At 39.4% G+C, this 24,445-nt stretch overlaps 1 protein-coding gene across 4 annotated transcripts in view; it reads left to right on the top strand.

The window, feature by feature from the left end:
* Positions 1–393: 393 nt before the first annotated feature.
* Positions 394–24,445, top strand: part of LOC121870382 (proton-coupled amino acid transporter-like protein CG1139) — a 34,170-nt gene continuing 10,118 nt past the window's right edge. Inside the window, exons 1-5 of one of the 4 annotated variants that reach the window (XM_042372196.1) lie at positions 394–676; positions 15,598–15,799; positions 16,835–16,985; positions 17,848–18,054; positions 24,023–24,124. In XM_042372196.1, the coding sequence (XP_042228130.1) occupies positions 15,606–15,799; positions 16,835–16,985; positions 17,848–18,054; positions 24,023–24,124 (654 nt within the window). In that variant the 5' untranslated portion in view covers positions 394–676; positions 15,598–15,605. Of the gene's footprint in view, positions 677–10,549; positions 10,770–10,914; positions 11,151–15,597; positions 15,800–16,834; positions 16,986–17,847; positions 18,055–24,022; positions 24,125–24,445 lie in introns of those variants that run through there. The other 3 variants (XM_042372193.1, XM_042372194.1, XM_042372197.1) reach the window with 3 other exon arrangements.

Below are 24,445 nucleotides of genomic sequence, written 5' to 3'. Positions count from 1 at the left end.
AGGTCAGGTCTTAAATAGCGGGGGGTAGGCGTGGCTTAGTAGTTGACCCCCGCTCCGTGATGTATGGCGGCACTGGTTGACCTAGACCACGAGGCACACACTGTGGAATTCGTGGGGTCGGCTACGCAGCGACAAACAGCGTTTGTAGGGGAGAAATCCACTACAAGCTCACTCCGCTGGTTGCCATGGAAACATGGACGCTACCCTCACGCGCCCCGGGCTTTTAGTTAGCCGCGTTGCCAACAGATGGCGATAATCAAAGTTTGTTGACTCACGTTTTCTTATCTGTAAAGATAGACGCTTTCCTGTCTTTCTTGTTATAGTCTTTGTCGGTAAACAAGTACTGGTGTACTAAGCACAGTGTATACCCAGGGATCGCCCCGCCAAGCCTATCTAGTCTCAGTCGAGCTGGCGCCGCCGGAAAAGTTAGGTAACCTTGTGAGTTAGTGGCATCTAGATATGGCTTATTTATTACGCTGATTAAAGGAAGATAAACTTTTACTTGTAACTGTCCCCATAATCGGTTACTAAATCCGCTGTTTATTGCAACAATTAACAAGTGAAGTGAAAATAAAGCCGCCGACTAGTATAATTAAATATAAAGTTTACAGATACGCAACGAGCAATTTTTCATTGTTTACTACACAGAGCATACCACAGCTGCCTACTTGAATAGGTAAGAACGATTACGTTTTAATGAAAGAGTTATCTAGCGCTTGTTTTATACCAAATATTCTTTGTCCAAAGATTTTCTTGTTCACAGTATACTGATTGCACATGTACGACCTCTGCATGTTGACAACGTACTGGAGAATCTGAAGAACTATGGGCGCTGTAATACAATTGTTGGGGGGATATACTCTTCTGTACATTTAAGAAGTTCAAGAACCCGAACATGTCTAGCACTCATGCAACAGAACTACCAGCGCGGTTAGTGAGCTGTGTGGTCTTAAAGGACAATATTTATGTTTTTTCTTCAGTTTCCTTCCACTGTCCAAAGGGAAGCTACTCTGCAGACTGGTGCCTGAACTACTGCACCTCAAGTACCCAAAGATTAGAACGCCTGCAGTTACCTAGCTTATACTATAGGCGGGTAAGTGATGAATTAATATAAATATAAAAGGACCCCAGAAGACATTACTTAGTTGAGTGATTATACCCGGAGCTGGTGGATGCCTTCCCCACTAGAGGTCATAACCTCAGGTTGAGAAAACCACAAATTCAGAAAATTGTCAGAGCAAACTTTTTTGGAATGGGAGCTGTGAACTCTTGGGATAACCTGCCAGAGAGTGCTGTGACGGCACCGAGTGTGAACTCGTATAAGACTAGACTTGACCAACAATGGTGCAAGTTCAGATGACATTCTGGAGCTGGTGCATACCCTGTACTTTCTTACAGTGCTTTACCGACATGTTGCGTTTGTGTGGATCCACACTGTTTGGTGGAATCAGATGAAATACAAATATATGAAGTTCTTAAGTATTTATCAGTAGAAGATGTAAATAGATATGTGAAATATCCTAAGCTCAGGAATTTTGTCTCGAGACTGTGACTGACAATGTAAAGTGCGGTGAGGGGCGCCTGACCCACACTGGCAGGTGAACATCTCTATTACCATCATCGATAAAGCGTAATCAAACCTAACCAGATTTTTTGTTTACTGGACTAGCCCACCAGAGCACTGGTCAATGACCCACTTCAGGGCCTAAGGGCGAAAATGTAATGCAGTAATTATGATAATAATAATTAATAAAAAATTATAAAATGATAAATATTAAATAAAAATATAAGAACAATAATAATGATAATAATAATAATATTAATAATGGACCAATGGACCATAAAAAAACAACCAATAGTGAGAAACGATATGCAGTATGTATGTTGTGTTGTCAAAGTAAGAGAAACAATTGAGTCCCGGTCATTGTGCGTAAATGAGGCAGAAAGTCAGTTCAGCAACCTGGGACTTGGTCACAATTTTTGTGGTATATGGCAGCAGGGTCTACCATTAGGCGGTAGTCCCTCCCTGTTTGGTAGCTGCCTCCTACCTACCACACAATAGTCCAGTTTGTACTGCAGAAGGGCGAAAGGCGATTTGATATAAGCTTGCAAGCACCTCGAAGAACATGACTGTCAAATGTACATAATTATGATTTTATTTTAGTTAGAGGAGAACGTGAGCAGAACCTTCCCAGTACAGTAACATAACTTATGAGGTATTATATATTGGTTAAAAAAGAATGACCTATTACGAGGACGATCTTTTTGTATCCTCGCGAATTACCGCAGCACTGTGTCATCAGACGTATGTATCTAAAGGTTTGTCTTACACGTCAAGCAATAGAAAGGTGTGATAAGCTTATAGTTAAGTTTATTACAGCAATGACTTCTAATTCCTGTGAAAAGATAAGCGTCTGATATTGCTCACAAATTCCTTGATTGATGCTAGTCCCTCAATATCACTACGTTAGTTGGTTAGGAAGTAATTAGTAATAGCCTGATAGTATACAAGTATTTAAAACCCATGAAAATAGGACTGAACTCAAGCCATCTCAAACTATCCAACCAGGAGCGTGAAATAGGTAAACACTGGTTTGGAAACAGAGTAGTGGATGAATGGAACAAGTTACCAAATATCATCATTAACTCGAATACGCTGGATAGCTTCAAACATAGGTTGGATGCTTATATGAGCAATAGGGGTTGGGTATAAACGGGACTGCCCAGTATGGGTCAATAGGCCCGCTGCAGTTTCCTCCATTCTTATGTTCTTATGTTCTTATCCCCCTTCTTGAAAATCGGTATTACATTTGCTATCCTCCAGGATTCTGGTACTACACCTGTTTTTAATGACATGTTAAACGACTTTGCTAAGGGCATACTAAGCTCTTCCTTATATTCCTTTAATACTCTCGCAAATATCTCATCGGGACCAGGTAACTTATTAGGCTTCAGTTTGTCTATTTGCTTACTAACATCGTTACTAGTCACTACTATCTCGCTTAATTTGTTTTCTTCACTATCTCTGAATAGAGCCGGTGCCTCGGGTATCATGTTTAAATTTTCGGCACACACTCACACGTATATGTAACAAAGATATGATAACAATTCCTTTTGAAAACAATAAAGTGTGAAAATAAAGATTGTGTGATAATTTGGAGGAATGGAAAGTTCCAGGTCAGCCGACGACCAACTTGTGGAAAGTTCCTATCTTAATTAGTTTACCTTTGTTGGTACCTGGAGCCCCATGTTTGTTTGTTTGTTTGTTTGGTTGGTCATTGACTTCACACGTGCGATACATATTTATTTATTTATTTATTCATTTTATTTCTGAAGTTTTATCTGTGTACGTATTAACGATGCATTTATCAAAGAGTTAAACTAAGATAACTGGTGTGTAAGTTAATTATAGTTAATAAATATAGTAAGGCAACGTGTTGGCCTGTCCGTTGTTCCACCATCTTGCTTTTTGCCATTGTCTGCATACCCAAGATACCTGTCAACATGCTCAATCAATGTGAAATTATATGATAATTCTACTAAATAGATTTATCCATTTATGCATTTGTAAATAAATAGATAAGCAAGTGAACTCTTGGACGGAGTGAGGGCAGGGGCGGCCATGCCCCCCTCCCCGAGATTTTGGCTGGCCCTGGGTTGTCCCCCATTTCTTATTCTCAAAATTGTAATTCCAAAAACATTCCGAAAACCAGGAAGTGAGTTTTATATCTAGAAGTGTAAGTAATAAGAGTGCAGAGGTCTTATTGCAACTATATCTTGCGCTAGTCAGGCTGCACCTCGATTATGCGGTTCAGTTCTGGTGCCCTTATTATAACATAAGAACATAAGAAAATAAAGAGTCTGCAATCGGCCGGTTGGCCTGTGCATGGCAGCTCCTGTCGAGAGTTACTACCACTCTCTATCATCCATGAATCTATCTAGCCTCCTTTTGAAACTTTCCAGTTCCCGCACTTACTACAAAGTTGCTAAGCTTGTTCCACTCGTCCACCAACCCTATTTGTGAACCAGTTTCTTCCTATCTCCTCCTAAACCTAAACTTGTCCAACTTAAATCCGTTGCCCGAGTCCTATCCTGCTCGGATATTATAAGAACTTTATCAATATCCCCTTATTGATTCCTTTCACCCACTTAAATACTTCTATCATATCTCCCCGCACTCTTCGTCTTTCTAGGGAATGCAAGTGAAGTTTCCTTAACCTATCCTGATATGGAAGGTTTCTAAGTCCCGGAATCATTTTCGTCATTCTTCGCTGCACCGACTCTAGTGAATTGATATCCATTCTATAATAAGGGCACCAGAACTGAACCGCATAATCGAGGTGCGGCCTGACTAGCGCAATAAGACCTCTGCACTCATATTACTTACACTTCTAGATATAAAACCCAATACTCTGTTTGCCTTAATTTGAACATTAACGCACTGTTTTCTAGGCCATAAGTCCGCTATACCCCTAGGTCTCTTTCACAAGTCGACTCTCTAGGTTGATGTTGTTAAGGCTGTATACATTGTCAGTATTTGTTCTTCCAATATTAAGTACGCTGCACTTGCTGGTGTTGAATTTCATTTGCCATTTTTCAGACCCACCCCTGCAGTTTATTTAGATCCTCCTGTAATGCATTTGCATCCTGCCCTGAATTAATCTGCCGCCCTATTTTGGTTTCATCCGCAAACTTGCTTATGTCACTGCTGATCCCAGTATCTAGATCGTTTATATAGATTATGAACAAGAATGGGCCTAGTAGTGACCCCTAGGGAACCCCATTGGTTACACGGCCCCACTCAGATTTAACACCATCTACGCTGACCCTCTGCGTTCTATCGCCCTCTGCGTTCTATCGGTGAGCCATGATTTTATCCAATTTAAAACTTTCCCCTCGATACCATGAGCCTTAATTTTTCTCAGAAGCCTCTGATGGCGTACTCTGTCAAATGCTTTGCTAAAGTCTAAGTAAATAACATCGTAATTTTCGTCATTATCTCCTACCTCGAAGACTTTCCTAAAAAACGTCAGCAGATTTGTTAGACAAGATTTTCCCTTTGTAAACCCATATGCGAGTCGTAGATTAATTTGCTTTCTCTAGATGCGATTGATGCTATCTGCTATAATTGATTCAAGAAATTTCCCCACTACTGACGACAAACTGATCGGCCTGTAATTTGACGCTGATGCTCTGTCTCCCTTTTGAATATGGGTACTACATTTGCCTGTTTCCACAGTCTGGCACAACTCCGTGTCTAATGATTTTGCAAATAAATTTACAAGGTGTCCAGTAATCTGTTCCCTACACTCTTTCAAGACTGGAGGGAAAAATTTATCCGCCCTGGGGATTTTGTCTTCTTTAGTTTATTTATCCTCTTAAGAACATCCCTCTTTTCTGATAAAGATATTCTTTAATTTCTCTTCTTCCTTTCCCCAAATATCAGTTCCACCTCTTGAATTTCCTCGCAAATTTCTTCTGTAAAACTGATAAGAAGTAGCTGTTCAATGCTTTGCTTATTTCTTCACTGCCATTTATTACTTCTCCTCCCTGACTTTAAAGGCCCAACTTTGTCCTTGACTTTTGTTCTATATACCTGGAAAAATCCCTTGGGATTCGCCTTGGATTCTCTTGCTATTTTGATTTCATAGTCTCTTTGCTTTCCTTGCATTTTTCTTAACATTCCTAGATAGTTCATTATACCTATTTCTGAGCTACACCTCCCCTCCCTTTAATGGATATCAATTCACTAGAGTCGGTGCAGCGAAGAATGACGAAAATGATTCCGGGACTTAGAAACCTTCCATATCAGGATAGGTTAAAGAAACTTAACTTGCATTCCCTAGAAAGACGAAGAGTGCGGGGAATGATAAAAGTATTAAAATGGGTGAAAGGAATCAAAAAGGGATATAGATAAAGTTCTTATAATATCCGAGCAGGATAGGACTGAGCAACGGATTTAAGTTGGATAAGTTTAGGTTTAGGAGGAATAGGAAGAAACTGGTTCACAAATAGGGTGGTGGACGAGTGGAACAAGCTTAGCAACTTTGTAGTAAGTGCTGGAACTCTGGAAAGTTTCAAGGAGGCTAGATAGATTCATGGATGATAGAGAGTGGTAGTAACTCTCGACAGGAGCTGCCATGCACAGGCCAACCGGCCTATTGCAGTCTCCTTTTCTTATGTTCTTATGTTCTTATGTGACTCAGGCAATGGCCTGCACGCCAGATGCAGGCATGGGTGTGAGGTGAGGTGGAGCCGGAGGCAGGAATTGGGAGGGTGCAGATATGCGGGTGGGGTCACATCACGGTGTATATAAACAAACTGCCTTGTCGGTGATGAACATTACCCTCTGTATTTCCACTGAGGAGGGTGACAGACTGACAGTAATTGTCGAATTTGAAACTACCCAGAAGAAATATTCGTCTGCCACAGTGCCACTGTGGGTTTTCTACTGCTAAGTGAGGTATGTTTAGAGAGAACATGCGAGTAATTTTTAACTATAGGAGTAATATTACAATCAGTCAATCTCAATCATTCAGTTCAAATGGCAGTAGTTGAGCTACTGTACAGTATAAAGATCATACAGTCCATCAGTTATTTCATGGTATCAAAGCATTCTTATGACATATTATATGTCATAAGAATATATAATTAATATGTCATAAGAATGCTTTAGGCCATTTTGTAATGATATAACTGATGGACTGTACTCATTTACCTTATAACTGTATCAGCCCAGCTCAACTACATACTTTTATAACTACAGCCACTTACTTTAATTTTATCCTCTTCGCCACTGATCGGGCTTGTTAGCCGCTTACATCAGTCACGTTCTGATTATTTTTCCTTTTCATTTATCTTCTTCACCAAAAGATGGGCTCGCTAGCCGCCCGCGATCGGTCACGTCTCTGTCGGGCGGCACTGCTGGTAAATACTGGGCATGCACCGGCTCCTGAAATGTACCTGAAACCTGCCCTGATAAGTGTTGGTCAAGCCCTGCCTTGAAAGAGCTCACACTCAAGTTTCACAACACTCTCTGGTAAATTGTTCCAAGAGTTTATACCACTCTGCGAAAAGTTTGCCCTTACTGCTTTTTCTGGACTTGCGGCTTCTTCAATCTTGAGTTGTGGCTCCTTCAGGGGTGAGTGTCCGCCAGCTCTAAGTATAACACTCCAACTGAGTAGTGCCCTGAGGTGCTTATACACCCCAACTAGGCTCCCCTTGCCCGTCTGTAGTATAAGCTAGGCGAGTTCAGACGCTCCAATCTCTCTTGGTGGGCAGCTTGGAGTGCTGAAGTGCAGGCAGGCACCAGTCTGGTGGCCCTCTTTTTAAAGACATTTTAACCAACTGATAGTCCTCCTATGTTATCTCGGGGAATCAGATGGGTGACAGTACTCCAAATGGGGAGGCATTTATTTCCTGATTTATCTTCTTCTCTGCCAATGGCCTGAGAATCAGCCCATTGTCAACATACACACCCCTAGGCCGTCCTTCTCACACAGTCTCAAATTAGCGCAGCTCATCCTGTTGGGACATGATATGCCTCCTACTGCTGGTACGCCCCAGGTGCATCCTTACACTCTGTGACATTACTGAATCTCAGCAGCCATTTTCTCGACCATTCCTGCAGAGCCCACAGAGATCCTGCAGCTCTTCTGGTCCGCTTGGTTCTTCACCCCAAAATAACTTGGCGTCATCATAAACATTTCAGAGGAGAAGTACAAACGTCATTTATGGAAACAAACAAACAAAGAAAGGGCCCATTATACCATCAAATTCTACCGCAGATAGTAAAAAAGGACGACGATTTCGTACCATTAATCACCATTACACCGCTTACGGTCATGTAGAAAGTCTTCATCCACGCTAGACATTTCCTCGAATTCCGTACCCTTCCAGCTTGATTTTCAGCCTTCGTGGGGTACATCATTTCATAAAGCCTTGGCAAATCTAGGTAAATATTACCGATATTACCACCCTGTCTCCAGAATATGGGTCCAACATCCACACACACTCAGAGCTACCGTATATATGAGCTATTCCGCATAAAACCGTGTTGGCAATTGTTTCAGTTAGATGTTCCATTGCTACATCTCAGATATTACTCTCAAGTACTTTATATATTATGCTGGTCAGGCTCAGCGGCCATAGTTGCTTCGCGGAGTGACGACTTCTGAAGATAAGATATGACCACATAAGCCACTTTCCATTCACTGGGGACCATTTGTTCGTTCATAGGGCATTTACAAAAACAGGATCTTCAGGGCTCTGCATGCCTGTTGCACAACCTCCTTAGCCTCTAGGATGTCAGTCTGACCCCATGAATTTCAGTCGGGATAGTTTATTTCTAATATCTTCAGAACACAATGGGGGTCAAAGTGTCGAACCGTCCAAACGCAGGAAGGTTGCCAGATCCTCAAACAATTATGGTGCGAAGCTGTTCAATGCTTCAGCTTTATCCTGGTTAGAATCTGCATAACTACCATCCACCAGCCTCAGGTCTGATACTCCTACTCGCGTTTTCAGTTTCGACTTTGCATAGCGGTAAAACGCCTTTGGGTTTGACTTGACCTCGCGTGCAACCAGCCTCTGGAACTCCTTTTCAGCCCTCCTACACTCTATCTTTGCTTGGTTTCTGGCTCTTGCATACATCCTCCTGTCTTGCTCATCGTTTGACCCAACCCACGTTTTGAATTTCTGAGTTTTCTTCTTAATTTTGTCGACCGCCGCATGGTTCATGTGTAGGGATCCCCTCGTATTCCTATAAGCACTGGGTTTGGTCTTGGGTATATATTTATCGATCAAATGGGTAATTTTACTAGTTATGATATTGAGCGTAGTGTGTGCGTTCTTGTACTTTAATAAGTCAAGCCAGTTGATACCCCTCATCTCTTCCCTCATCCCATTGTACTTTCCCTTGCAATATTTGCACCTTGGCTTGGCCTTATCCTGAACTAGGAAATAGTTAAATCTGAATGACAACACTATATGGTGACTGGTTCCAACTGGGGCAAGGTGTTCCAGTTTGGCCACCATACCCTCCTCGTTTGTTATGATGAGGTCAAGTGGCTTGGGTGTTTGCTCCCCTCTGTAATATGTCGGGTTTCTAACATGTTGGAACAGAAAATTATCTCTCAGAGTTTCTACAAAAAGAGTAGCAGGGTTATTCAAGTCATTTGGGGTGGACTCGTTTCTCCAGTCGATGTCGCCATAGTTAAAGTCCCCCATGATAAGGAGGTAGCCAGGGTTGAGCATCGCCGCATTGTTTATTAAGGTTCTTAAGTTCCTTTGATTTAGTGGGCCACAGTTTGGGGATCTGTAGGTACACACGACGATAAGTAAGTCCCCTCCCTTTAATTTAATTTTACACCACTTGGACTCTTCAAAAACATCCTCTCCCTGTACCCTCGCCTGACTGGTTCTAAGGTCTTGCCTAGCGTAGATAACCACACCCTCTTGCAAGTTTCTTGAGAAACTCGTGCAGAACCTTTGGTAATAATTTTTTTCAGTGTTATAATCTTTTGATATTTATTTAAAGTTTTCTTCGTTATTTCATAGTAATAATCAGTGTTAACATGCCAGCAGGGAATAGCATAGAGTTGTGGGGTTATGTGATATTTGGTTCATACTCAGGATGGGATGGAGAAAGGAAACTCACAATGTGCTCTCTGTATACATGTTGTATTGGATGCACAATTCAGCTTGGTGCTGGGAAGGCAGCATGGTTACAAGCGTGATGTAGAGAGAGCTGGTTGGTGAGGGTGCTCAGAGGAGAACACACAGCTTGTGGGTCGGCATGGTCGTCGGCTGGAGCGAGGGCCAACAGGCAGCGGCGGAGGAGGAGGTGTTGATTGATGTTGCTTGCTGGTGGCGGTAAGTAGAATGAGGTAAGTCACCACGAGGTCAGGTCTTATATAGTGGGGGTAGGCGTGGCTTAATAGTTGACCTCAGTCATGTAAGGCGGCGCTGGTTGCTGACCTAGACCACAAGGCATACACTGGGGAATTCGCCGGGTCGGCTAGCCAGTGACAAACAGTGTTTGTAGGGGAGGAATCCACTACAGAATAAATATCCTTTTAAAGAAATTGATATAAAAATGGTGTTGCAAGTTGATGGTATAGTGCTTATTATGATGTCATATATATTTACTTAACCAATGTAAACTTGTATGATGAGTTTACTGAATAATAGGTTGTGGGGTATGGGTGGTTTGGGGTTCACACTCAGGATGGGACGGAGGAAGGAAACTCACAATGCTGGGAAGGCAGCATGGTTACAAGCGTGATGTAGAGAGAGCTGGTTGGTGAGGATGCTCAGAGGAGGACAGCTTGTGGGTCGCCATGCTCGCTGGCGGGAGCGAGGGCCGCCAGGCAGTGGCGGAGGAGGAGGTGGTGTTGCTTGCTGCGGCTGTAGCTAGAAGAGAGAGGGCACCACGAGGTCAGGTCTTAATAGCGGGGGTAGGCGTGGCTTAGTAGTTGACCTCCGTCATGTATGGCGGCGCTGGTTGACCCAGACCCCGAGGCACACACTGGGGAATTCTCGGGGTCGGCTACTCAGCGACAAACAGCGTTTGTAGGGGAGAAATCCACTACAATTTATTTAGTAAAATCTAATAAAAGTTAACATTCATCCAACTATATTTATTTATCTATCTATCTATCTATCTATCTATCCATCCTACCTGTGAGTGGTGACCCAAGTCAGCGCCGTAGTAAAGGGTTGAAACACATCAGCTGGATCTTGACAACACAACAAGAAACAAATGTAAGGTAAACATTTAATTGTGCTATGCATAAGGCAGTGTTTTTTCTCTTGTGTCATGATGTATTGAGGTTGAGGTTATTAATAAAAGTATGTAAGAGTAAAGTGCCTCTATAAGCCTAAGGCAAAGGTTTATATAGGTCTAGTCTTATTGGTTGTGTTGCAGGTTATATGACTTGCACTGCTGCTGACTCACTTGTTCTCTCTCTCTCAGTTTTTTTAGTTTTCCGTAAATTAGTCTTGTAAGTTGAGATAAATAGGTGTCTTCTCAGCGAAATCGTCACATAGGTATAGATAGATGTTTTTCAGCAAAGCAATGACAAGTTCAGAAAGATACATGGACAAATAGTAATACAGTACAATAAAAAGCATCCTTCAAGTTGACACTGGTAAGGGGTGTTCAAGCAATAGTGAACAGTAAGTTAATGTGGTAATAGAGGAGGAATGGTGGTAATTTTTCGTTAACCACCCATCACCTTTTTCACATGAAAAATGTATTTTTCACTAGTTTTCTTGCCTTTTTAGATGATTCTGACATTCCCACCCCCTGCCACCCCAACAATGTAGGTGGCCACTTTGGGAATGCGGGGTTTTGGGTGGGTGGGGGCTGAAAACGAGTGATTTTCACCAGAAATAAATGTCAGAATCATTTAAAATACCAAGAAAACTAGCAAAAATATATAATGTTCATGGGAAAAAGGTTAAAGCTAAACTAGATCTATGTACTAACTTAACCTAACCTAAAAAAGAGTGATTTGTCCCAAAGATAAATGTCAGAATCATCTAAAACAGCAAGAAAATTAGCGATGGGTAATGGGTGGTTAACGAAAAATGACTGAGGGCGGTCCGACTAATTACCCAAATGTAGCCGCAATGAAGTCAAATAATGGTCCTACATGAATAAATCGGACTGCTAATCATTTCTCGACTAGTATTTGGTGTCACAAAGTCACAAAAAATTGGAAAACTTACTTTAATCTGAGTTAATAGATCGCGTGCATGTACAGAGGGAGCGAGTAATTACCCAAATGTACCCAAATGTAGCCGCAATGAAGTCAAATGATGGTCGTACAAGCGTAAATCGGGCTGTGAGTCACTTCTCGATTATTATTTGGTGTCATAAAGTCACAAAAAATTGGTAAACTTAATTTAATCTGAGTTGTGTTAGGTTAGGCTAGGTTAGGTTAGGTTAGGTACATGCACTTGATCTATTAACTCAGATTAAATTAAGTTTACCAACTTTTTGTGACTTCGTGACACCAAATACCAGTCGAGAAGTGATTGGCAGTCCGATTTATTCATGTAGGACCATTATTTGACTTCATTGCGGCTACATTTGGGTAATTACTCGCTCCCTCGTTACATGCACGCGATCTATTAACTCAAATTAAATTACGTTTTCCAATTTTTTTTTACTTTGTGACACCAAATACTAGTCTAGGTTAGGTTAGGTACATGCACTCGATCTATTAACTCAGATTAAATTAAGTTTACCAATTTTTTGTGACTTCGTGACACCAAATACCAGTCGAGAAGTGATTGGCAGTTCGATTTATTCATGTAGGGCCATTATTTGACTTCATTGCGGCTACATTTGGGTTATTAGTTGAACCCACCGAGGGGGTTAGCTGATGACAGATTACATGGAATTTATGTAATAATTTTTCTGTAATTTTCTTTCACAAAGACAAGTGAAGGTAATATCAGGTAATACTCCGGAACATTGTCTTGGGTTAACCACAAACTATACAGATTTTTTCTATAAAGTTAGCTTGTTCCTTACCTCAAGAATATTCCCAAACAGGTAAAAGAACTGTAGTTTTCTAAATTTATTTGTACCAAGTCTTTGTTATAAGTACAGTAATGGATCTTCTATCCTCCAGGTGACATCCCATGTAAACACGAGCTTGGAATATTTTATAGGCAGGAAGACCCGAATGCTTCCCAGTGACCTATTGCAGTGACTGTTCCACCTGAACAAACACTTGTACAGTAGTGACTTTTACATTATATAGTTTATTGTAAGTAAGGTGAACCAACTTAATCTACCTGACCTAGGATGCAAGTACATTAGGTAACTACTATTAATGATTGACCCGTTGCCAATTTTATATAGAAAACTATTTTAAAACTGTTGTAGTATGTGCAAATGTGTTAAAAAGTGGTGATTTCTAAATTAAACCTATCTTAACCTAAGGCCCATGTTTACTTGAGAGTAAAGTGCTGTCGAGAGTGCTGCCGACAGCGCTACTATCAAGTGGACATGGCTCTGAGAGTAACTGTCAGATAGTTTGAGTTTACTGTCGGACAGCTACTCTTTGCTAGTTTGCTATTGTGTGGACACATGGTAGCCCGCAACTGTCAACTCTCAGCTAAACGAACCAGGTTCGCAGCCTGACAGTGCTCTCGAGAGGTGAAGCATGGCAATCTGGACTCAGGAGAAGACTTTTCAGTTGATATCCTTATATGAAGAGAATTCTAATTTGTGGGATCACAAGAGGGAAGACTACCACAGCAGAGAGAAGAAATCCCAAGTCATATCCGACATAAGTAAGAAAATTTATGTCACGGAGTCGGAAATTCTTAGAAAACTCAACAGTTTAAGAAACCAGGTATGGTATTTGTTTATTCACATTATTAAAAATGTGTAAAGCCAAAGGTTTCTTTGAATACTACTAACAACAAAAATATGTGCTGCATTAAATTCACCAATGCATTTTGATAACTTACCACACACTAATATAGGCGAGTTTAGTCAGATACTTCGAGAGATGACTGTTCATGTCATTCTTAGTAAAAATGTACTATGCATTGACATTTGTGTTTTTCGCATTAGTATTCAAATACAAGGCCGATTTAAATCTAAGTTGACACGGGAGGAAGAGGAGGAGAGAGGAGTATCTGCAGCAAACTTTCTGTCACGTCCTCTACCACCCATTGCTACCGACTGACTGAGGTGGACACAACACTGAGAGTTCTCACCAACTGCTACTGTCAGGATGACTCTCAACAGCTGAAACTTGCAGAAGTTTGCTCTCATGTGGATACACAAATGAGAGAACTATCGACAGTAACTATCGAGAGTCCGTTCTCAAGTGGAATTTGGCCTTGTGTTGGAAAGAAAAACAAGTGGCAGAAGCATTGTTTGAAGACCTCACCAACCTAACCAAAGAAACCTATCTAACCTTACCAACTTCTTAGTCGTGAGGTTCTGACCCCTGGAATATTAAACAGAAAGAACTGACTACCTGTATTATGATATGATGGAATTTTATTTATTTATTACCGGTATTTTATTTTGTGGACATGAGAGCAGCTGCTCGAACCGAACGGCTCATAAGCATACACTGAGATGAGGGTGTGGGGGAGTGTTTTGAAATACGTCAATATGAGTGGCTGTTTACGTCCGGGATGCACATCACCACCGAGAAAGACAAGCAGTGCAAACCTAGACGCCTAATAGTCTACCAAACGCAGCATTTGCACCAGAAATGATTATCATATCAGAACTCACTGATGAAAATATAGTAAGAAAATAAACATCAAAGCAAAAAACGCATCGGCGGGTCAGTCGTCATTAGTAACCGTATACATGTACAGTATTATTTTAGGTTAGGTTAGATAAGGTATGGAAAGGTCACTGGGAAGTGTTTGTTAGCAGTTGATGTGCAAACATAGCATCCTCAGATGAATGGACTACAGTATATTGATTTATAACAAGAACTTGGGAAAAACAATATGAAAATTATAATTTTCCACCTGTTTGGAGAGATAAAAGAAATTATAATTTAGCTCCAGAAAACTATTCCATATACTGTATATATAGCTGCTGGTTAACCTGGACCCCTGTCCCATAGTACAGTACAGTATTGCTGTATGTAGATCTCTAGAGCAAATAAAATCGGAGGTACGGTCATTTAGCTCACATTAGTCTTAAAAAATGAAACAGCTGGCAAGATTTTACGTGAACTACTTTAAGCCTTAGTCCTTTTTTTTTTTTTTATGTTTCTACTTTGTTATTAAGCAGTGAGTACTGTACCATTCTTGTGCTTCTGAAATAACTACTGTATATCCACCTAGGTAATTGTAATGGAGATTTTTGTTTTGCCTTAATTTATGTTGCCAAGGATTCTAATGTTTATGACCACCCCCACCATGTTTCAGCTGTTCTTATTTAGTTAGATTGGGCTGCCAGTAATCACTATCTTTCTCATTATTTAATGGATCACCCCTATACCCCCAGCTTATTTCTCTTGAAGATTTAACCAACTTATAATGCTATCTGGGGTTTTGGTTAGGTTCTCTTTTAGAATATACTGTAGTACTGTTCAAAATAGTTAGGTTAAATTGAGTACTGTATGTTGGGTTGATTCAATTTGCCTGTTTAAAAAGAAGATGACTTGAATGTTCCAAGATGAAAACCAAGGAAGAAACAAAATATGTCAATAACATTTCCTTGAGTGGACCTGCAGTACTCTGCCTGCTTTCTACCATTTCCCACCTTGTTGTGTGGCTCTGATTGAATTATGCTCTTGAAGACTCATGAACTTAAGAAAGTGGTCCTATATTTCCTTTTTTTCTCAAGTCTTTGACTTTGTAGTGTTTTGAGCTCTAGTGAATTCTTTAGAAGAACTGCCGCTTTTGAAAAACAAAAGACCAGTTATTATTATTATTATTATTATTATTATTATTATTATTATTATCCATAACTTGTAATATCACACACTTTAGAATTGTGAACTTGCAGTATTTTACTGTATAATATACTGTACTATACCATTTGTTTATGTTGCACTAACCTAACCCAACTTAACTAAAAAGATCATTCCCCCAAAGGATCAGCAATGCCCAGAAGTACGCAAGAAAACCGCCCCTTGCTGACAGGCTCAGACCCTGACCCTGACCCTGACATGGAACAAGCGAGGCCACAGTTGCCTCAGAGCTGTGATGACCAGAGATCAGAATTGGAAGATGAGGCAGAGGACTCAGGACTCACAGCATCGGGTCACCACATAGATGATGCCCATCAACAGACTACGTATGTTTGTGTACTACTGTACACTTATTGTCATTTTGTGGCGACCTGTGGTGTAATGGTCAGCATCCTCGCCTCACAAGCGAGCAGACCCGAGTTCGTTCCTCGGGCAGGGTGAAACTATGGGCAAGTTTCTTTACGCCATTTGCCTCTGTCTACCCAGCAGTACAGTAATTGGGAACCTGGATGTTAATCTATTTGCGGATCGTATTCCGGGGTAATGGTTAGCCAGTGCAGTTGGCGAATTGTCCAGTCTTCTCGGACTATTCCTTGACACTGGGTCATGCAGCTCCTTAACTTGGGGTGTGGTTGTTGTGTTGGTGACAGCTTCTACACCTTAACAAATTCACCCCTAGGAGGCCCTTGGGCCGGCCATCCTCGATTTCGAGGGGCTTCCATTGTTACATATTGTCGTTCACTCTTGTAATAACTATGTAGCTTACAGGCTTGTAAAGTACGTTACTATTTTTGCCTTCAGTTTTATGATACAGTAGTTTGAAAAATATGATCAGTTATAATAAACTTGGATTTTTTACAAATTCTCTGTACCTTCACATTTGCAATCACTACCATATATTATAGTTCAGTAGTATGAAGTCTCAGGTATTTTTGGGTAGAATAAATGAATATGCTTAGAAATGTTACATATATGATTGAAATTATTTTTCACAAAGCTCATGATAAAAGATATTTGAAGGTGTCTAGAGTTCATGGGACTTTTGAAATCATGGTTTTCAGTATTCATATTCCAGTCTGTTCATAGACTTGTACTTTTATACCTAATTTATACATTGCAAAAGAAATATTGTAAAGTTTGACAGTGTTTAGACAAATGTTGAGATCATTTAATATTAGATGATATTGTTGTTAACTTTTGTAGTACAGTATTATATTTATTCATTCATTCATATGTTAATTATCAGTTTTAAGAGGTTCTCTACTGTTTTGGTGGTTAAGTATTATTCCTTCTTCAGATAGGAATTTTTAATGGCCTTTTTCAGTTTATGTTTACTAATTTTTTGTGATTGTTCTCCCCAGAAACTGTGAAACTTTAATACACTTGATAAAGGGAAACATTGGCACAGGAATTTTAGCCATGCCAGATGGTGTGAGGAACTCTGGCCTATATACTGGTGTAGCACTACTACCTATCATATCTGCTATCTGCATCCATTGTATGCACATGCTGGTAAGTTGTAAGGCTTTGCCTCCACTAACTTACTATTGCTTGTTTTTGAATTCAGGGGGCAGCAGTGTGCATGCAGCACAGTACACCTGAAGAAAATCTTGGGGTTGTATTATGGTACAATACAGTACAGTACAGTAGTTAGAGAGAATGAAGGACAGTGTATGGTGGAAAAGTTCAGTGTTGTTCTTGAGTCCAACCACTCTGTGTCACACAGGAAAAGTTGCAAGGGGAAAAATGTTTAATAAAGAACAACACAAATTGCTGAGAATATGCCATGAACATTGTCCAAAAATTTAGTTTTGTGGGTTATATATAGGTTTTGTGTTGCCAATTCTGAACTTGAGAATACTTAGTGTGGTTAAGAAGATGTTTGCACAACAACCCCATTTTATAGAAGGACTCCTTCTCTCACTAGAGTCTAATTCCTCCTTGTCCATCAAATTTGTTTGATTATATCCTATTTTCAATAGTTCTGTAACTCACAATGGCAACAGCTACAGCTGTTTGCTCTACTGTCTCATATATTTTATTTTTAGCACTGTTTTACAAATTCATATTTAATATGCACAATATTCCAATTGACATACAGTATTGTATTAGCATTTCATAATTTTTTTTTTTTGCAGTAAAATTAATAATGTACACTTAGGAATTAAAATTACTGTACTGTACAACTAATGTGCAGGTGGTTAAGAAATTACCCTTATTGCTTATTACTGCATCATAATATTGTACTACAATGTGCTGTATCTGTACTGTCCCTAATGGGCAGTCATACTTATTGACTTCTTTCTCTCTAATGCAGCTGTAAACTTTTAACATAATTTGTTCATCTTATTTGATTCACCTCTTTTTCCCACAGGTTGGCTGTGCCCATGAGTTAAAAGAAAGATTAGGTGTAAGTGGTTTGGACTATGCTGATGTGGGTTACAATGCCTTCATGACAGGGCCAGTTCCTCTTCGTAAACTTGCTCCTGTGGCTCGCACTGTCCTTAACTCTTTCCTAACCATAACTCAGCTAGGATTTTGTTGCGTGTATGTTGTATTCATTGCTGCTAATGTTAAACAGGTGAGTTTTTGAGAACATAATTGAATTAAATTAGTTTTATTTTAAGTGGTTCTAACACATTGATCAGTTAGTAATCAAACTAAAGATGCCTTTCCCTTGATATATTGAGCTACATTTTGTATCACATTCCCAGCTGTTTTGTAAGATGTTTCAACACAACATTTCTCTTACTGTACAGTCCCCTATACTACAGTAGTGCGTTTACAGGTGCTCGTCAGGTTTTGTGCAGTGTGTCAGCCCCGTGACTGTTTACCTTCGACAGAAGGAAACTGGCAATAGTAAACATACTATGGAATTAAATTAAAACAATATTAAAACAAATGTCTCAATAGATAATGTTTTTTACAATGTTTATATGACGAGTCCCTGTAAACACACTAGTGAAAGGGACTGTACATTAACTGCTTTTAGCCATAATTGACACATGGAGCCTTTTAACATGTTCCATCCAGCACACCATTGGATGACACACCTCACCAGCACACCATTGGTTAACACCTTCCCCAGCACACCCATTGACACTTTCCCCAACACTTCATTGGTTGACACCTTCCCCAGCACACCATTGATTGACACCTTCCCCAGCACACCATTGGTTGACACCCTCACTAGCACACCATTTGTTGACACCTTCCCCAGCACACCATTGGTTGACACCCTCACCAGCACACCATTGGTTGACACCCTCACCCTATGTCAACCATTATTACAACCAGCTACTCTATATGACTTGCTAACAATACAGTAGATTATTTTGGCAGAATAATGTAGAAATACATAGCTACTGCTTCAGTACCTCTTTTGGGTGTAGTGAAGACTGCTGGATAACCATGAGTCAGTTTGCTCTTGACAAAGTTGGGCTTCTTGCAAGTCCAAAGGAATGGCAGGATTCAATCTTTCTATTTAGTTGAACAGGATTTAGTGCCCATTCACCTTGACAGTTATGAAAATCAAATTTAGATTCCTTTTTATCTTTCCTTTAGAGTTTATGACAGAAGATAGTCTCTTGATCATCTCCATAGTTCTACAGTCTTCATATTTTGATTTTTAAAACTGCTTTTCTCCATTATATGTAAGTGAAGGATTAGCTACAATTTTACTTTCCAAATTTTAAATAATTTTTAAACAAGGCCTCTGAAAGAAGCATTTGTAGTAGATCTTTCAATAGGAGTATTTATAGATCTTTGTAATTTTTTATTAGACCAAGGACTTCATTTCGCTCTGGTCTTTATACCCAGAGCAAAAGTTTTTTTTTGATATATCATTAAGTTCTAAGATGGTCTTTGTCACCAGTCAGTGGAGGGACCACCTCCTTAAGGCTGCCACTCCATCCTTTTAAGTCAGTACATGTAGAAGGCCAATACAGGTACACCACCGATTTTCCGGCACCGTTGGTTCCAAAGCCTTGCCGTATTATCCGTTTTGCCGGACCAACCGAGGTCAGGTAATAATAATTCAGTAATACACATCTGACCCACTAATTATACACCTCCTCTGTCCCTAAAGCACCATGGACTGCTAGAAACTTAAACAAATATTAAATGTAAATTAAATGTGAAAAAGCCATAATTTTGAGCACCATATTACTGTACACACTTTGTACTCAAATGTACTAAGTTAATTACTACAAATTTTATGTCTAGTGAAAACTATATGATGTTTATACTCAAATTAATCACTACCTTACAGGAATTCCAGCAATGCAAGTTATATTCTGCTAAGTCTAGTAAGCGACATTTTATAAGATAAAACTTTAAGCCTAAAACCACCTTCACCCTGACTGGGAGGAAGGGGGGGTGAAGTGTTGACAGCTGTCAGGGAGGGGAGATAACAAAGTGCATAGTTATCAAATAGAAGGAGTTTAAGTTTTGTGCTTATAAAATGTTACTGCATTGACTTGGCAGAATATAACTTACATTGCTGTAATTCTTGTTAGATAGTGATTAATTTATGTACAAACATCCCATAGTTTGCATTAGACATAAATTTTTTAGTAATTAATTTAGTACATTTGAGTACAGGTTTGCCCTTAGGACAATTATTTATTTTACTCTTTTTTACAAAATGTATTTAGGATAGTGTGTGCATGTAAATGAGTGAAAATGGATGAAGAAAGTTTTGTATATCTACCGGAAAATGAGTTGAAAAACAACCATGACACCTCACAGCTTGTCCCAGTAGCCTGGTGGTTGCAGTGACGAGTCTAACCTGGCTACAGTGCCATGATTAATCACTATTAAGCATTATTGTATCAGTAAACACTAATAGTAACAGTAAATCCAGTGAAATATGGCAGGGGGGGAGGGAAGTTAAGTGCCCTCTCATAATTTTGTCCAGACTAAAGGAGGTGCTTGACCATCACTTCCTGGAAAATCAGTGGTGTACCTGTACAGTACTAAGTTGCATTTTTACTAAATTTTTCTCTTTATACTGACCATGTTTTAATGAGGCTTTAGTCTTATTGTAGTATTTGTTACTAAAGTATATAAAATGTCATAGTGAATTACTTTCAAAATCGACATTCTACTGTATCAATTGGCTACTGTCATTCATTCATTATACAGTTGATGTACCATACAGTAAAGCCTCCGATAACAACAGTTCGACAAACAACTTTTAATATCTAAAACCCTAGTTAATTTAGGACTCAATTCAATTTACATCCAAATTTCATTCGTATTTGCAACCAAAATATAATAAAAAATAAAATAAAATTACATTTTCATATAAATAATAACCAAATCCTGACGTGTATTATAAAAAAAAATTACTGTAAAAAAAATTAAGAGCGCCTTGCGCAAAGAAGCTGCCTTGCTAATGAGTGGTAAACAACAGTCGGAGCTTGGCCGGCCGTTTGTTTTCACATATTTGGAACAGGAACAGTAGAAAAACTTTCTCAGGTTTCTTACAGCATTTTTGCATCCCTATTCAACATGAGCAAGAGAGCAAGTGATGGTAGTGTTTTTTCAAAAGCTAATAGAAAGTGTATACTTTTACTTTTTACTTTTATCCTCTTCACCACTGATCGGCTCGTTAGCCGCATGGGCAATCAGTCACGTCTGGGATTACTTTTCCTTTTCTTTTATCCTCCACCAAAAGATCGGCTCGTTAGCTGCTTGGGCGATCGGTCACGTCTCTGTTACGCACTGTTGGCAAGTACTGGGCATGCACCGGCTCCTGAATGTACCTGAACCCGCTCCAGTGTTGGTCAAGTCTTGTCTTGAAAGAGCCCATACTCGGTGTCGTCACAACACGTTCTGGCAGATTGTTCCAAGAGTTCACAACCCTCAATCCGAAAAAGTTTGCCCTCACAGTTTTCTGGACTTGCGGCTTCTTCAATCTTGAGCGGTGAACCCTTGTGGGGCGAGCGTCCGCCAGCTCCAAGTAAGGACACTCGACTGAGTAGTGCCCCTTGAGATGCTTATACACCTCAATTAGGTCACCCATGCCCGTCTGTAGTATAAGCTAGGCAAGTTCAGGCGCTCCAATCTCTCAGGGTAGCTGAGGTGCTGAAGTGCAGACACCAGTCTGGTGGCCCTCCTTTGAACATTTTCAACCAACTAGCATATCTCGGGGACCAGACGGGGTGACAGTACTCCAGATGGGGAAGCACTTCACTCTTGAAGATCGTTACGAGGGACGGACCATCTAGATATCTGAACGACCTTCTTACAAGGCCCAATAATTTATTTGCCTGATTTACCTTCTTCTCGCAATGGCCCGAGAACTTCAGCTCATTGTCAACATAAACACCTAGGTCCTTCTCACATTCAGTCTCACATAGTGCAGTTTCTTCATCCCGTTGGGACATATGATACGCCTCCTTACCGTTGGTACGCCCCAGGTGCATCTTCTTACACTTCGTGACATTGAATCTCAGCAGCCATTTCTTCGACCATTCTTGGAACCCACAGAGATCCTTCTGCAGTTCTTCACAGTCCACTTGGTTCTTTATTTCCCGAAATAACTTGGCGTTGTCGGCAAACATTTGTATGGAGGAGTGTACAACGTCAGGCATGTCATTTATGAAACAAAAACAACAGCGGGCCCAATACACTGCCCTGTGGTACCCCGCTTGTGACAGGTACGGATGATGATTTCGTGCCATTAATCACCACACACTGCTTGCGGTCATGTAGAAAGTCTTCTATCCACGCTAGGACATTTCCCTGAATTCCGTATCCTTTTAGTTTGATTTCAGCCTCTCGTGGAGGTATAAGCTTATCCGAGAAACTAGATGTGTTAAAACGATATGAGAAAGGTGAGAGGTCTGTGGATATTATATGGAGCAAGCAATGAACATCTTTTCTGAAGTGGATCCATTAACAGAAAAAAGCATTAAATTTTAAATAAATGCAAATGACCTCTACATAAAGATGTATAATGAGAAAAGAAAGCAGCTGTGCAAGGTTCTTTCGACAGCTTTATTATTCGAAGGCCTAAACCATCAACTTCAGCATCATAAGCAGCTTCGCTGTCAACTTCAGGTTCAGTAACAGTTTCAGCAACAGCTTTATGGAAAGCTACAGCTTCAGCCAGAGTTGAACCTGATGACTTCGTCATCTGAGTAAAAACTCGCACAATATTCATTGGCTGTCCTTATATTTTAGACTTTACCACCATTGGTGAGTATAATTTTTGTTGTACATTCATAAATACTACTTAAAACATACTGTATATGAACAGTAAATATGTGTTGCTTTCATATTCATACGTAGAGAAATGACGATATGTTTTCACATGTACTCACTTACTGTTCATACGTTGGCGTTCCCAATCGTCTCGCTTTATTTCTTTACCATTAGTGGTTAGCTACTCTAGTGTTCCATTTATTAACATTAAATAACATTACTTAAAACATACATACAGGTATTCAATTTTTTTTAAATTAGGTTCACTACAGCTACAACCACAGTCTTATTTTCTTCATTTTCTTATGTAGAACCATTGTCATTCACGAAAACAATGCCGTCTTGTCTCCTCGTGTGTGTTTTAATATTCTACGTATTATTAATGAATTGCATTGTTCATTTCACATATATAAACATTAATTCAATCAAATACATAGTCAGTAATAAACAATAATGAATCTTTTGTACATATTCTTAAGATAAATGACAATGGTTCCTTGAGTGCTCACGTATACATTGGCGTTCCACTATCATTCTCACTTTTTCTTTAATATTAGTGGTTACTTCTACTGTACATTAAAGAACATAAATTAAAACATACATATTTTTTCATTAATTTTACTACAACAACAATCAGGGTCTTATCTCTTCAGTTTCAGGTGGATAACTGACATTATGGGTGTAAACACTGACAACAATGCCGTCTCTTATCCTCTTTTGTGTTTTAATATTCTACGTATTATTAATGAATTGTATTGTTCATTTCACTTATATAAAGATTAATTCGATCAAATACATATTCAGTAATAAACAATAATGAATCTTTTGTACACATTCTTAAAAAGATAAATGCGCGCACGTATATGTTGGCGTTCCCAATCATCTCTTTTTTTTTCTTTGCCATTAGTGGTTAGCTACTTTTATTGTTCCATTTATTAACATTAAATAACATTACTTAAACATATATTTCATCTCTTCTTGTGTGACCATATTATTATTCATTAATATTGTTTAAGGTGCATTCAGAAACATTATTTAAAGAATATAGTTTGCAATTTTCATTAATTGTATTGTTTTTTTGGGGAAAAAAGAGTAAAAAGCCACACAAAAGATATGAAAAGGTCACACTTTGGAACGCATCTCATTATTATTGCTTTATTTTATTGGTAATTAATGATTCGCGATATGATGATTCACCTTACACTGCAATATTGGAGGACACATTAACGTTGTTATTCGAGGCTTTACTGTAATGCCATTCTTGATTTTAAATATTCCAGATTAATTAAACAAAAAGGCTTTGAGCTGTGTTACAATCTATGTTACTCTTACAATAGGTTATAGATTGCAAGCTACCAGGCAATGGCATTGATATACATGGATACATGGGCATCCTGATCCTGCCTTTGTTAGCCATATCTATGATCCGTTCTCTTAAGGTAAGTCTTTATCATTATTTGAAGCCATATTTATAATAAAATTTATAAGTTAGCCTCTCTCATTCTCATTCTTTTGCATAAGGTTTCTTTCTATTCAAATTTAAATGAGTTAACCCTAAATATGATGAATGGCACTCATATTGTTTCATTTAAAGAACCTTTGTAATGGAATTTAAATCAGTTAAAAGTAGATATGATAAATTTACAGTAGTTTGTGAAATATTTTGTAGACTATAGATCAAGACTGACCCAGGATAAAACCATCTATCTCCTACTACAAGTCTTGCTACTTCCTTTTTAAAAAAATTAGCAGCAGATTGT

This window comes from Homarus americanus, unplaced genomic scaffold, assembly GCF_018991925.1.
Source record: "Homarus americanus isolate GMGI-L3 unplaced genomic scaffold, GMGI_Hamer_2.0 scaffold40856, whole genome shotgun sequence".
Lineage (NCBI taxonomy): Eukaryota > Metazoa > Arthropoda > Malacostraca > Decapoda > Nephropidae > Homarus > Homarus americanus.
Note: the sequence above shows the minus strand (reverse complement) of the source record. Positions and strands in the feature narration are given on the sequence as shown.